Source organism: Delphinus delphis, chromosome 1 (assembly GCF_949987515.2).
Source record: "Delphinus delphis chromosome 1, mDelDel1.2, whole genome shotgun sequence".
NCBI lineage: Eukaryota > Metazoa > Chordata > Mammalia > Artiodactyla > Delphinidae > Delphinus > Delphinus delphis.
This window is the reverse complement of record NC_082683.1, coordinates 73,702,911-73,718,915: the sequence shown is the minus strand read 5'-3', so window position 1 is coordinate 73,718,915 and position 16,005 is coordinate 73,702,911. Positions and strand designations below refer to the sequence as shown.

Genomic DNA, 16,005 nt, shown 5'->3' with positions numbered 1-16,005 from the left:
TGTAGATGCAAGTTAGATTCATATTTATTAAAATATATGATTTTTCATATTACAGTCATTCTAGGTATTACATTTTAAGACTATTAAAAAATGAAAATAATGAAATATAGTACTGTAAAATAATATGTTACACATCTGAAACCTTCAAAAACAGTCAGACACCATTTTGCTTTTTTACATCTAATATTTCCTGAAACACTGTATAATAAGCACATGAAAAAGGAAAAGATGTAAAACTTATAATTTATATGAAAACAAGGAGAACAACGGTTAAACAAATCTGTTCAAGTAAGCTTTTTAACAAACAAAAATTTTAAGTTAACATACCTTATTGAGATTGAAAAGATGTAATAAATTTCTTCTGTGCCAGTTCAGCTTTCAATGTGCGTAAATCTGAAACTGCTTGTTTTCTCATCTATAAAAGAACAATTGACTTTCAAAAATGAACTTTCATCTTACCTTTCTAAAATTATATAATCATCATATAAATAAGGGCTTTTATGACAGCTTTCATGTCTTCTCTCATTTGCCTTCAATGCCTTCACTTGCACTGGATTACTATGGTAAATGTGTAGTTCATAAGTCCCTTTGAATACGCATGCTAGATATGCTACCAAATAATTTCATTTATTAGTACATAGGCATGATAAAATTAAACGGTTCTAAAAAACTAGAGTGAGAAAGAATTTTATCTTTTGCTTATTTCAAAATCTGTTCTCATTGTGCAAAGAAAGTAGTAAAAACAAAAAACCTCTGCCTCCTAAAAAAAATTCCCCAAAACCTTAATTCCCAGCCCTTAGAAACTGAATAAGTACTTAAGAAATATAAGTGTGGCAAGTGCTCTTCTAAGTGTACTATGATACTTTCAAATTTTTAATTGAAGCAGATACTGTTATTTCTCCCCATTTTACAGTTGAGGAAACTGAGATGCCTAGAAGTTAAGTAACTTGCTCAAGGCATAAAACTAGTAAGTGGCACAGCCAGGATTCAAACTTAAACCATCTGGTACCAGAGCTTTTGCTATTCCAAGTATTGTCTGTGGATAAGCATCACCTGGGAGTTTGTTAGTACTGAAGACTTTCAGGCCTCCCCTCAGACCTACTGAGTCAGATCCTGCTAATTTTAACAGGATCCCCAGGTGACATTACATTGAACTTTGAGAAGCACTGATACTGCTATATTATCTTGAACATGGTTGCAACAGTCAAGCTAGGTTTTCTGCCCCTTAGTTCTGTATCTTATGGGTAGTTTGGGGTAAATCATTCAGAAATCAATAAAAAATTCTTATAATGTTTACTATGTGACAATTAGGCACTATGGTTAAATGTAGGATTTTTTTCCCCCAGTGCATAAGCTGAAAACTTGGATTTCTTTTTTTCCATTTGTGTTTCCTGTTTTTTCACTAATAATTCTAATTTGGGTTCAAAACATTTATATGTAATATTTATAAAATTAAAATATACAAAAATGGTAAGAACTAATTTGTATGCTTTCCAGAAGAAAAGAGCATTGAGAGAGTCATAAATGAAGGCACTGGAGGTATTTTTATTACTCCCTTCTACCCACCCAACTATCCTTAAGAGGACAAGTTTCCACATTTGATTTCTCTCCTGTTTTTTGAAGGCACAGGAGTTTTAATTCACTGAACGAACTATTTTTTTGAGTGCAGACTGTATAAGAATTTTAAATAACTCCTTTTTTTGGTTTAAAATTGTCCTTTGCCTTTTTCCTTTTCTGTAGTTTAAGTTTTAAGCTTCTCAGCGCTGAGCCAGGATTTAGCCGTGAGTATGAAGCTAGTGAAAATAATCTAGAAGTGCGCTGTCCAGTAGAGTATCAACTTGCCACATGTAACTATTTAAATTGAAATTAACTAAAATTAAATCTAAAATTAAATTCCTCAGGCACACAACAATCTACATCCTTACGTGGCTAGTGGCTACCTTATCAGATAGTGCAGGTATGAAACAATTCCACCATCACAGAGAGTTGTATTGGACAGTGCTAATTCTACATAGGGGTCATTATTCTGGGTCATAAAGCTACTTCTGATAAAGAGGTGAATCGAGAGCATTCATATAACATTTTATATATATATATATATATATATATATATGAAAATAACCAGAGAGAATGAGATAATTACCCAAGAGAGGACAAAAAAATAAAATTAAATGGAAGCTCAGAGAGCTCAGTGGTTTGTCAGACTTATTTATGAACAACTCTAATGTAGGAATATTACTTCTTTCAAAATATTTTACGGAGACTCTATACTGATTCACAAGGTTCTTTTACTTTATTTCTTAATGAAATTTTATTCAATTTTACTTTGGCCTTGTTAGGAATCTTTTCACAGAATTTATTATTGTATTTTTTTCATTCATGCTTTCTATTTTTTTATTTTTTTTGAATTTTATTAAAAATTTTTTTTATAGAGCAGGTTCTTATTAGTTATCCATTTTATACATATTAGTGTATATATGACAATCCCAATCTCCCAATTCATCCCACCAACCCCCACCACCACTTCCCCCTTGATGTCCATACGTTTGTTCTCTACACCTGTGTCTCAATTTCTGCGCTGCAAACCAGTTCACCTGTACCATTTTTCTAGGTTGCACATATATGCGTTCATATACGATATCTGTTTTTCTCTTTCTGACTTACTTCACTCTGTAAGACAGTCTCTAGATCCACCAACGTCTCTACAAATGACCCAATTTTATTCCTTTTCATGGCTGAGTAATATTCAATTGTATACATGTACCACAACTTCTTTATCCATTCATCTCTCGATGGCATTTAGGTTGCTTCCATGTCCTGACTATTGTAAATAGGGCTGCAATGAACATTGGGGTGCATGTGTCTTTCTGAATTATGGTTTTCTCTGGGTATTTGTCCAGTAGTGGGATTGCTGGGTCATATGGCAATTCTATTTTTAGTTTTCTAAGGAACCTCCATACTGTTCTCCATAGTGGCTGTATCAATTTACATTCCCACCAACAGTGCAAGAGGGTTCCCTTTTCTCCACACCCTCTGCAGCATTTGCTGTTTGTAGATTTTCTGATGATGCCCATTCTAACTGGTGTGAGGTGATACCTCATTGTAGTTTTGATTTGCATTTCTCTAATAATTAGTGATGTTGAGCTGCTTTTCATGTGCTTCTTGGCCATCTGTATGTCTTCTTTGGAGAAATGTCTATTTAGGTCTTCTGCCCATTTCCGGATTGGGTTCTTTGTTTTTTCGATATTGAGCTGCTTGTAAATTTTGGAGATTAATCCTTTGTCAGTTGCTTCATTTCCAAATATTTTCTCCCATTCTGAGGGTTGTCTTTTTGTCTTGCTTATGGTTTCCTTTGCTGAGCAAAACTTTGAAGTTTCATTAGGTCCCATTTGTTTATTTTTATTTCCATTTCCCTAGGAGGTGGGTCAAACAGGATCTTGCTGTGATTTATGTCATAGAGTGTTCTACTTATCTTTTCCTCTAAGAGTTTTATAGTGTCTGGCATTACATCAAGCCCTTTAATCCATTCATTTTGAGTTTATTTTTGTATATGCTGTTGGGGAGTATTCTAATTTCATTCTTTTACATGTAGCTGTCCAGTTATCCCAGCACCACTTATTGAAGAGGCTGTCTTTTCTCTATTGTATATTCTTGCCTCCTTTGTCAAAAATAAGGTGACCACAGGTGCATAGGTTTCCCTCTGGGCTTTCTATCCTATTCCATTGATCTATATTTCTGTTTTTGTGCCAGTACCATACTGTCTTGATTACTGTAGCTTCGTAGTATAGTCTGAAGTCAGGGAGTCTGATTCCTCCAGCTCCGTTTTTTATCCCTCAAAAATGCTTTGGCTATTTGGGGTCTTTTGTGTCTCCATATGAATTTTAAGATTTTTTTGTTCTAGTTCTGTAAAAAATGCCATTGGTGACTTGATCGGGATTGCACTGAATCTGTAGATTGCTTTGGGTAGTATAGTCATTTTTACAATATTGATTCTTCCAATCCAAGAACATGGTATATCTCTCCATCTGTTTGTATCATTTTTAATTTCTTTCATTACTGTCTTATAGTTTTCTGCATAAAGGTCTTTTGTCTCCCTGGGTAGGTTTATTCCTAGGTATTTTATTCTTTTCGTTGCAATAGTAAATGGGAGTGTTTCCTTAATTTCTCTTTCAGATTTTTCATCATTAGTGTAGAGGAATGCAAGAAATTTCTGTGCATTAATTTTGTATGCTGCAGATTTAACAAATTCATTGATTAACTCTAGTAGTTTTCTGGTGGCATCTTTAGGATTCTCTATGTATAGTATCATGTCATCTGCAAACAGTGACAGTTTTACTTCTTCTCTTCCAGTCTGTATTCCTTTTATTTCTTTTTCTTCTCTGATTGCCGTGGTAGGACTTCCAAAACTATGTTGAATAATAGTGGCCAGACTGGATATCCTTGTCTTCTTCCTGATCTTAGAGGAAATGCACTCAGTTTTTCACCATTGAGGATGATGTTTGCTGTGTGTTTGTTATATATGGCCTTTATTATGTTGAGGAAGGTTCCCTCTGTGCCCACTTTCTGGAGTGCTTTTTAATCAAAAATGGGTGCTGAATTTTGTCAAAAGCTTTTTCTGCATCTATTGAGAGGATCATATGTTTTTTCTTCTTCAATTTGTTAATATGGTGTATCACATTGATTGATTTGCATATATTGAAGAATCCTTGCATCCCTGGGATAAATCCTACTTGATCATGGTGTATGATCCTTTTAATGTGCTGTTGGATTCTGTTTGCTAGTATTTTGTTGAGGATTTTTGCATCTATATTCATCAGTGATATTGGTCTCTAATTTTCTTTTTTTGTAGTACCTTTGTCTGGTTTTGGTATCAGGGTGATGGTGGCCTCATAGAATGAGTTCGGGAGTGTTCCTTCCTCTGCAACTTTTTGGAAGAGTTTGAGAAGGATGGGTGTTGGCTTGTCTCCATATGTTTAATAGAATTCACCTGTGAAGCCATCTGGTCCTGGACTTTTGTTTTTTGGAAGATTTTTAATCACAGTTTCAAGTTCATTACTTGTGATTGGTCTGTTCATATTTTCTATTTCTTCCTGGCTCAGTCTTGGAAGGTTATACCTTTCTAGGAATTTGTCCATTTCTTCCAGGTTGTCCATTTTGTTGGCATACAGTTGCTTGTAGTAGTCTCTTAGGATGCTTTGTATTTCTGCGGTGTCTGTTGTAACCTCTCCTTTTTCATTTCTAGTTTTATTGAATTGAGTCCTCTCCCTCTTTTCCTTGATGAGTCTGGCTAATGGTTTATCAATTTTCTTTGTCCTCTCAAACAACCAGCTTTTAGTTTTATTGGTCTTTGGCATTGTTTTCTTTGTTTCTATTTCATTTATTTCTGCTCTGATCTTTATGATTTCTTTCCTTGTACTAACTTTGGGTTTTGTTTGTTCTTCTTTCTCTAAGTTCCCTTAGGTGTAAGGTTAGATTGTTTATTTGAGATTTTTCTTGTTTCCTGAGGTAGACTTGTATAGCTATAAACTTCCCTCTTAGAACTGCTTTTGCTTCGTCCCATAGGTTTTGGATCATCGTGTTTTCATTGTCATTTGTCTCTAGATATTTTTTGATTTCCTCTGTTTTCTTCAGTGATGTCTTGGTTATTTAATAATGTATTGTTTAGCCTCCATGTGTTTGTGTTTTTTATAATTTTTTCCCTGTAATTGATTTCTAATCTCATAGCGTTGTGGTCAGAAAAAATGCTTGATATCATTTCAATTTTCTCAAATTTACTGAGGCTAGATTTGTGACTCAAGATATGATCTATCCTGGAGAATGTTCCGTGTGCACTTGAGAAGAAAGTATAATCTGCTGTTTTTGGTTGGAATGTCCTATAAATATCAATTAAATCTATCTGGTCTATTGTGTCATTTAAAGCTTGTGTTTCCTTATTAATTTTCTTTTTGGATGATCTGTCTGTTGGTGTAAGTTAGGTGTTAAAATTCCCCACTATTATTGTGTTACTGTCGATTTCCTCTTTTACAGGTGTTAGCAGTTGCCTTATGTATTGATGTGCTTCTATGCTGGGTGCATACATATTTATAATTGTTATATCTTCTTCTTGGATTGATCCTTTGATTAGTATATAGTGTCCTTCTTTGTCTCTTGTAATAGTCTTTATTTTGAAGTCTGTTTTGTGTGATATGAGTATTGCTAATCCAGCTTTCTTTTGATTTCCAGTTGCATGGAATATCTTTATCCATCCCCTCACTTTGAGTCTGTATGTGTCCCTAGGTCTGAAGTGGGTCTCTTGTAGACAGCATATATATGGGTCTTGCTTTTGTATCCATTCAGCAAGCCTGTGTCTTTTGGTTGGAGCATTTATTCCATTCACGTTTAAGGTAATTATCGATATGTATGCTCCTATTACCATTTTCTTAATTGTTTTGTGTCTGTTTTTGTAGGTCCTTTTCTTCTCTTGTGTTTCCCACTTAGAGAAGATCCTTTAGCATTTGTTGTAGAGTTGGTTCGTTGGTGCTGAATTCTCTTAGCTTTTGCTTGTCTGGAAAGCTTTTGATTTCTCCATTGAATCTGAATGAGATCCTTGCCGGGTAGAGTAATCTTGGTTGTAGTTTCTTCCCTTTCATCACTTTAAATATGTCATGCCACTCGCTTCTGGCTTGTAGAGTTTCTGCTGAGAAATCAGCTGTTAACCTTATGGGAATTCCCTTGTATGTTATTTGTCATTTTTCCCTTGCTGCTTTCAATATTTTTTCTTTGTCTTTAATTTTTGCCAATTTGATTACTAGGTGTCTTGGCATGTTTCTCCTTGGATTTATCCTGTATAGGACTCTCTGTGCTTTCTGGACTTGGGTGGCTATTTCCTTTCCCATGCTAGGGAAGTTTTCAACTATAATCTCCTCAAATATTTTCTTGGGTCCTTGCTGTCTCTCTTCTCCTTCCGGGACCCCTATAATGCGAATGTTAATACGTTTAATGTTGTCCCAGAGGTCTCTTAGGCTGTCTTCATTTCTTTTCATTCTTTTTTCTTTATTCTGTTTTATGACAGTGAATTCCACCATTCTATCTTCCAGGTCACTTATCCGTTCTTCTGCCTCAGTTATTCTGCTATTGATTCCTTCTAGTGTATTTTTCATTTCAGTTATTGTATTGTTCATCTCTGTTTGTTTGTTCTTTAATTCTTCTATGTCTCTGTTAAACATTTCTTACATCCTCTTTATCTTTGCCTCCATTCTTTTTCTGAGGTCCTGGATCACCTTCACTATCATTATTCTGAATTCTTTTTCTGGAAGGTTGCCTATCTCCACTTCATTTAGTTGTTTTTCTGGGGTTTTATCTTGTTCCTTCATCTGGTACATAGCTCTCTGCCTTTTCATCTTGGCTATCTTTCTGCGGATGTGGTTTTTGTTCCACAGGCTGCAGGATTGTAGTTCTTCTTGCTTCTGCTTTCTGCCCTCTGGTGGATAAGGTTATCTAAGAGGCTTGTGCAAGTTTCCTGATGGGAGGGACTGGTGGTGGGTAGAGCTGGCTGTTGCTCTGGTGGGCAGAGCTCAGTAAAACTTTAATCTACTTGTCTGCTGATGGGTGGGGCTGGGTTCCTTCCCTGTTGGTTGTATGGCCTGAGGGGACCCAACACTGGAGCTTACCCAGGCTCTGTGGCGGGGTTAATGGCGGACTCTGGAAGGGCTCACGCCAAGGAGTACTTCCCAGAACTTCTGCTTCCAGTGTCCTTGTCCTCATGGTGAGACACAGACACTAGCAGATAGGTCTGGTTCAGTCTCCTGTGGGGTCACCGCTCCTTCCCCTGGGTCCCGATGTGCACACCTCTTTGTGTGTGCCCTCCAAGAGTGCAGTTTCTGTTTCTCCCAGTCCTGTTGAAATCCTGCAATGAAATCCCTCTAGCCTTCAAAGTCTGTTTCTCTAGGAATTCCTCCTCCTGTTGCCGGAACCCCAAGTTGGGAAGCCTGACCTGGGGCTCAGAACCTTCACTCCAGTGGGTGGACTTCTGTGGTATAAGTGTTCTCCAGTTTGTGAGTCATGCACCCAGCAGTTATGGGATTTGATTTTATTGTGATTGCGCCCCTCCCACCTTCTCATTGTGGCTTGTCCTTTTTCTCTGGATGTGGGGTATCTTTTTTGGTGAGTTACAGTGTCTTCCTGTCAATGACTGTCCAGCAGTTAGTTGTGATTCTCATGCTCTTGCAAAGGGGAATGAGAGTACATCCTTCTAGTCCACCATCTTGAACCCATCTTCCATTCATGCTCTTGTTTTTGTTAAGGTAACAATTTTAAGACAGTCAGTCCTTACTACCCTTATGCTACTGACAGCCAAAGTTAAAACACCAAAATATTTTATTTCAAGATAAATGTTATAATCTGATTAGGGGAAATGCAAAATACCTTAATTTCTGTTATCCGTTTCATTTTGTCAGTATCCAATTTTCTAAGTTGGTCAATAGCATGCTGTACTTCAGTGATCTGAATAATAAGGTAATTCTGTATGAGATATATAAAGACATCTTTGTTTAGTATAACATCTATTCATTTTTAATTTTAATTGCCTGCCAATACAAACTACAAAGTGTTATCAAATATCAAAAAAGGAAATCATGAAAATAACCTATTCCATAAAATAAACTTTTTGCTTTGGAGTAAATTACTATTGAACTGTTGATTTCTTATGTTTTAGGGACCACTTTCCTTTCTGTTTTACTACCATTTTCATGTATTATAAAAATAAATACGTATTTGTAAAAGTTACCATTAAATTAGCACCATGAAAACCAACAACTATTACTATAAGAGGAATACATTAGATTAAGATACTTAGCAAGGCTTTAGAAATTGGCATAATGGTTTATCAGTGGAATCATATTAGAATTACTTAAAAATATTTAATAATGAAATACTGTATTTTATAAGAAAATCTGTTTAATGTGAGAAAACCTATTCTAGAAGCCTTTTGGTTACTTTTGTTCAGAAAAGTTTATGAGCTGTAATAGTCAACAAAGAAATTATTTAAGCTGCTTTTGTGAAAAAAAATTATCATATATTGAACTTGAGAAAACAGTAAGATAAAAAGTTTCAATAATGCTTAAAAAAAAGTATCAGCTAATAAGAAGAAACTTTTACTTGAACTTATTTGGATTTTATATTAAATAGATCTAAAATAGTAAACTTTTACTCATAGAAAGAGAAGAGGTTGGTGGCTCTGGCAGAAGCAGGAGGTGGGGATTAGGGGAAATGGGTGATGGTGGTCAAATGCATAAACTTGTAGATACAAGATAAGTAAGTTCTAGGGATGTAATATACAGCATGGCAATTATAGTTAACAATGCTATACTGTATATTTGAAAGTTGCTAAGAGAGTAGATCTTAAAAGTTCTGATCACACACAAAAATAACTATGTGAGGTGATGGATGTTAACTAAACTTATTGTGGTGTCCATTTTACAACATAAACATATGTCTTAACATTATGTTTCTACTTTAAACTAATACAATGTTATATGTCAATTATATCTCAATAAAACTGGGAAAAAAGTAAACTTAATATTTCATCATGTCTAAAATTAAATCTATACTCAATCATAATTAACATATTATAAAATCTTTTTTGGATAAGTGGTATCAACAAACAAAAATTAAACTGATAAATGGCCTCTGGAATTTGTTGTTTAATTATATGGTAGAATTACTCAACTAAAAAATAAACTTCATGTCTCTCATCTGTCAAGATTTAAGACTATCTCAAGAAAATGAATTGATCACAATTTAATATAATTTATAATTTATTTAGAATATCACTACCTATAGATTCTGTGGTTATCAAACTGTCCTTCCCACCACCAACTGAAAGAAAAGAAATGTATAAATCACTATTACTCCCTTGCCATACTTCATTAGGTATTTCTCTCTTACCCACAGAATCTTGACCCTTTCCCCTGGTACAGAGGTAGATCCTAATTAGGCTAAGTCAGGATATAGCATTCGCTGGTAACTATGATCAATCCAGGGTAGGCTTGGTTGATCCCCAATCAGGCCAAAGGGAAAGTTTTATATAGTCCATGCGTCTAGAAGAGGTTGTCTCTTGTTTTGGAGGCATATATCTCTACTTGCCATTGGTAACTCTGTTGCTACCCTGAGGAAAAACAGTCTTAGAATGAAGCCAACACCGAAAATAATAGGGAGGAAATATCAGAAGTACCTAGGCCCTTAAAGACATCATTAAGCAGCTGATTTTATCTCCTCAGCACGCATTACACGAGATCATGAATTTACTGATTGTCTAAGCCAGTTTAAGCCAAGGTTTTGTTACCTGTAGCCCAAAACATCCTAGATATGATCATACTAGCACATTACATTGCTAGTATGTACATTAAATACATTACAACATCCTAGATATGATCATACTAGCACATTACATTGCTAGTATGTACATTAAATACATTAAATACATTACAAAGCATGTATTTTAAATAGAACTTCTCTAACAGAATGTGAACATATTTAGTAGTACCTTAGAGTCTGTGATGGTTGCCAGATTCTTTGGTCTCATCTTGATCACCCTGGCTTCAAGCTGAATGAGCAATTTTTTATAGTAAAGTTCCAAATCTTCTCGAAGTTTTGTTAAAATCTCCTCCAATGATGCTGTAACTTTCTTTGTTTCAAAGTACTTTTTCTTCCAAACATCATAGGCTATTTAAAAAAAAAAAAAGCAAAGGCTATAGTTTGTTTAAACTTTTCAACCTGCAAAGTTAATTTAAACCATTCCTCTCTCCTCTCCTTCCTCTCTTATATTCTGAGGAAATTAGAGTTAAGAGTAAAATGTTTATTGGATAATAAAAGGACTTGCTTATAAATATAGTAAAATACTGATAAATCCAGGAACCAAAATCAAGTTCTTCTTTAATCTTGTAATTTGTTTAGAAAATCTTTCTTCAAAATACTACCTATAGCAGGAAGTGTATACTTTTTTATTTTTATTTTTTTGCGGTATGCGGGACTCTTACTGTTGTGGCCTCTCCCATTGAGGAACACAGGCTCCGGACGCGCAGGCTCAGTGGCCATGGCTCACGGGCCCAGCTGCTCAGAGGCATGTGGGATCTTCCCAGACCGGGGCACAAACCCGTGTCCCCTGCATCGGCAGGTGGACTCTCAACCACTGCGCTACCAGGGAAGCGCAAGAAGTGTATACTTTTTATTTCAATTACTTTTATCTATAATCTGATTTGAATTCACTATTTATATAATTAAAGCTATGAAAGAAAAGGCAAAATATATCTTTTCAGATTTTCCTTATTTTTCAGCCCCAAAATGACTTGTTTTGTGTAATCAGCTGATTCTGATTCATCATTTATCAACATTATTCCAGGTATATCCCCAAACTTCTGTAGGGCAGAATTTCTTAAACCTGAGACTTCTGGTTTAGAAAATTAGAAATTAAACTCTGCCAGTTTAGGGAATCACTTTGACACCAATGAGATTCTAAATATAAACTTAATTGGAACACAAACTGCATGCTAGTATACCAGAATACGCTTATGTTTCTTTTTTTCAGATTATCGAAGAAACGAAAACACCAAATTTTAAAATTCTATATTATAAATTGATTTAATTAAAAATATAAAACTATGGGGCTTCCCTGGTGGCGCAGTGGTTGAGAGTCTGCCTGCTGATGCAGGGGACACAGGTTCGTGCCCCGGTCCGGGAAGATCCCACATGCCATGGAGCAGCTGGGCCCGTGAGCCATGGCCGCTGAGCCTGTGCGTCCGGAGCCTGTGCTCCGCAACGGGAGAGGCCACAACAGTGAGAGGCCCTCGTATCGCAAATATAAATAAATAAATATATATAACTATATGGAACTTTTAACTCAAGCCCTATATCCAATATATATAAGCCCTATATAACTCAGCCCTATATCCAATCCCTCTGCAAGGATTACTGCCAAAATACTTCGAGCATCTGGCACATTATCCGTTCTTCAATGCTACATTCCTAGGCAATCCACTATCATCTTTTGAAAGCTGTATTATTTTTCTAACAGTCTCTCTGCTTCCATACTTGCCCCTCTACAGGCTATTCCATACCGCAGTCATCCTGATCTTTTTAAGATATTTTAAAAATCACATAAATCCTTAGTTTAAAAATCCTCTTATGTCTTCCCATATTACTTGTATTGATAATAAAATCCAAACTCCTTGAATTGGCCTATCTGTTCCTTGCTGATCTTTTGATTTTCTCCCTCTACATTCCTCCTTATTTATCACACTCCAGCTGTACTGGTCTTAGTTCAGGTCCTTAATTCTGCAAGCTTATTTCTATCTCTGTACCTTGATTTTTAGTGTTCCTCCTGTTTGGACTCTTTTTACCCTGTCTCTTCACATGCTTACCATTTTATTAATCAAATCTTAGTTATATCTGCTCAAAGAAGCCTTCCTTGAAAGCCCTAGCTAAACCATCTCTCCTGCCCCACGATTCTTTACTGCACTCTTTTAATTGACTTTTCAGCTCTAATCAGTAGCTGACATTGTCTTACTTATTTATTGTCGGTCTCCTCCCATTAGAGGCAAGCTCCTTAATGGCAGGGCTATGTTTGTCTTGTTTACTGCTGTATCCTCAGCATTTAAAACAATGCTGAGAACTGAGGTATATAGTAGGCTCAATAAATATTTGATGGCTGATATATACCTTTTATCTTGAAACATTCCTGTTGAAATAGAAAGTGACCAATGATTCTCATTTTATAAATAGAAGGAGTGCGGCACAAAGAGGAGAATAACTTGCCTAAGTATAAGATTATTCTAGTATTAGAATCACTGTCCTGTGATTTCTAATCCATTGCTCAATACTGTCTGATAAAATTCCTCTTTTAACAGCACAACAAGGCCAAATCACTGCCACCACTTCTGGGACACACTTTAATATTATGAGGTAGAACATTAAGAAATACCTCCTGACATTGTCTATAACCTCTAGTCAGATCTAGTACTGAAGCAATAATTTTGCTGTAAATTGAGAATCCTAAAGGCAATTAATTAATCAATAATCAATATATTGATTATTGATTATAATCAATATAATCAATAATTGATATAATCAATATAATTGATATAATCAATATAATAATTGATTATAATCAATATAATCAATATAATTGATATAATCAATAAGGTCTGGTAGGCTGATGCACTCTTTTTTACCTAGCTGTAAGCAAACATGATAATCAGTAAGATCTGGTAGGGTTACGCATTGTTTTTCACCTATTTGTAAACATCTGGTAATGCACAACAGTAATGCATTTTTTTACTTGTATGGTGATGAACTCCCAAATCTGTCTTTATAACTATAAACTCTCTCTTGTGCTCTAGCTTCTCCATTCCACTGGACATTACTTGGACATTATACCACAGGAGCTTCAAACTTAAAATTCAAAAAGAAGAAAAAAAAAGAATCCATATTCCTTTCTAAACATGATTTCCTTCCAAGATTTCTGATTTCAGTTACTTGTTATGGCAACTTTTAAATGTTTCTAAGATGGCTATTGAATTTTTTTCATTTTGAGCCAATTTTGATCATGTATATTTGCTTAGAAAATTCGAGATCCTAGCACATTTTCAAATTTTAGCATACATTTTATTCTCATAAATTTTATCACCTCTGTATTTGTGTTATATTGCCTTCATCTCACCTAATTTTTGTGTTTCTACTCTTTTTTTGATAAACTACCTCAAGCCTTACCAATGTTAATGTTTCTGCCACTACCACTTTATAGACCTTGAGTTGTTTTCAATTCTGCCAGGCTTTTAACTTTTGTAACTTATTAGCTTCTACTTTTATCTTCATTAATCCCTTACCCCTACTTTGTTTGTTTTATTATTCTTTTTCTATTTTATTGCATTGACCTTAAATTACAAGGTCAGGTTCCCACAGGATAATGGCAGCCACTAAAATCTCTCCACGCATGCTCTCAACTACTATAAAAAGAAAGCAAATACAATCACCCATAATTTATATCTGTAGAATAACGAGGACACAGAATCCTCTAATTTACATATACTTTAATTTACATGTAAGTGGGGAAATAAACACCCTAGACCAGCAAAGTGTGCTTAGGAGCTCACACCTGAGCAGAGTCTGATGGGAACTATGCATTAAAGAGCACAATACACAGATAACACAGTAAACATCAACCACAATTTAGTCTTAAAGGAGAAGGTCCTGCATGTGGTGGAAGAATACTGAGTAAGGGTACCAAATGGTAAATCAAAGCTCTTTCTATGAGGAATCTAAAAGAAAGGGGCTTTTAAAATGTAGGTGGTCAGAGGTGGTAATTATGGGAAAACACAGCTACTGGGTGAGAGGAAAATTCTTTGGAAGCAAGAGATGTTCGTCAGGGCTAGGTGGTAAGAGAAAAGAAGGTGGTCAAGTTAAGAGTTCTGCTGAATTAAATTAGCAGGAAAGAATACAAAGAAAAAAGACCACTTCCCTTAAGGCCCCATTTATTTAAAAATACATAAATAAATAACTGCATTTCACTAAAACAACAGGAGAGAGCTTTCTTAATCTATTGATACAAGCTAAAATAAACCACCAGAACACCTGTTTCTCTATAAGAACACCTGTTACTGATTCAGAAAAATCCAACACAAATAAACATAGACAAAATCTACAACATAATATAGCATCCATACAAAGTTACTTTTTGAAAACCCTCAAAACTGAGAACTAAAACAAAACAAAACCAGCAGCCAGGAAGCAGAGAAAAAATTAACAATATTCCCAACATAGATTAAATTAAATTAAATCAAATCATTTTAGGTATTAATGAACACCACAAATCACATATTTAGAAACTCAGAATAAAAATGGAAAAATAACAGGAAGATGTAAAATGGAAATTGACCAAACTGAAGAAAGAAATTAAAGAAAAAACAAAACTGTCACAGAAATGAATAACAGGTATCCAAAAAGGAACAGATATGACCAAAAATACAGTAAGCATAATAGAGAACAGAAATAAAAGGAATAAAGAAAATTAAACATAAAGAAAATAGTAAACTAGATCATAGAGAAAGTAGTAGAGATAAAAGGTAAAGAAGAACTAGGATAAGACCAACTGAGGTCTCTGAAAAAAAAAACAACAAAAAAAAACAAAAAACCATGGAATGGATCTGCTATTTATATTGTTTTCTAGAGTTATAATTTCTTGAAATAAAAGAAGTCCTGATTTTCATACTGAAAGGGCCCACTGGGTACCCATAAAAACCAGACCTAGAACTCTCAACTGAAATATAGCCTGATAAAACTACTACACATTAAAGGGATCCTCTGGCCTTCCAGACAAAAATAACCAAGCCAATTTACAAAGAAAAGAAAATCAGTTTGGCATCATACTTCTTAACAGTAACATATAAAACATCAGTAGAGCAACATTTTAATAAACTCAAGGAAAAATTGTGTAAGCCAAGGATGTTGCAGCCAATCAAGCTATCCTTCAAGTACCAAGGCTCTAAAGCAGGGATGAGCAAACTTCTTCTGTAAAAGGCCTCAGAGTAAATAATTTAGGTTTTGTGGGCCACATATGGTATTTGTCATAATTCTTATTTTTTTCAACTTTTTAAAAATGTAAAAAACATTTTTAGGTCCCATGCTTCACAAAACAAGCTGTGGGCCTTGTCTGCCTATTCCTGCTCTAGACAAAATTTTAAATATGTAAGAAGTAAAGGAATATCGTACCTGGGAGCTTTTTTTTTTAATAAGTAGAGCTTTACCCAATGAAGAAATGATTGAAAAATCTTGTGTAAAAGAACTGGCAGTAAGTGTTGAACATATTTAATTACAGATCTAAGACTAAAACAAAGGTGAGGAGGATAAGACAAGAAGCACAGCCCATAAATGTTCTGTTCTTTTACAAAGTAGAAATAACACAACTAAAAGTACATGAGAGGAGAAAGGAGGGGGAAAGATGACTTTTTAATTGCCTTGAATTTAAAGATAGGA

General features: G+C 34.9%; 1 protein-coding gene across 1 annotated transcript in view; it reads right to left on the bottom strand.

Moving 5' to 3' along the window:
- Positions 1 to 16,005, bottom strand: part of SPATA1 (spermatogenesis associated 1) — a 75,545-nt gene that overhangs the window by 30,805 nt on the left and 28,735 nt on the right. The window contains exons 7-10 of the mRNA XM_060005971.1: positions 13,206 to 13,209; positions 10,523 to 10,701; positions 8,404 to 8,499; positions 328 to 415 (exon numbers count right to left, since the gene is read on the bottom strand). Of these exons, the coding sequence (XP_059861954.1) occupies positions 329 to 415; positions 8,404 to 8,499; positions 10,523 to 10,701; positions 13,206 to 13,209 (366 nt within the window). The 3' untranslated portion in view covers position 328. The remainder of the gene's footprint in view (positions 1 to 327; positions 416 to 8,403; positions 8,500 to 10,522; positions 10,702 to 13,205; positions 13,210 to 16,005) is intronic.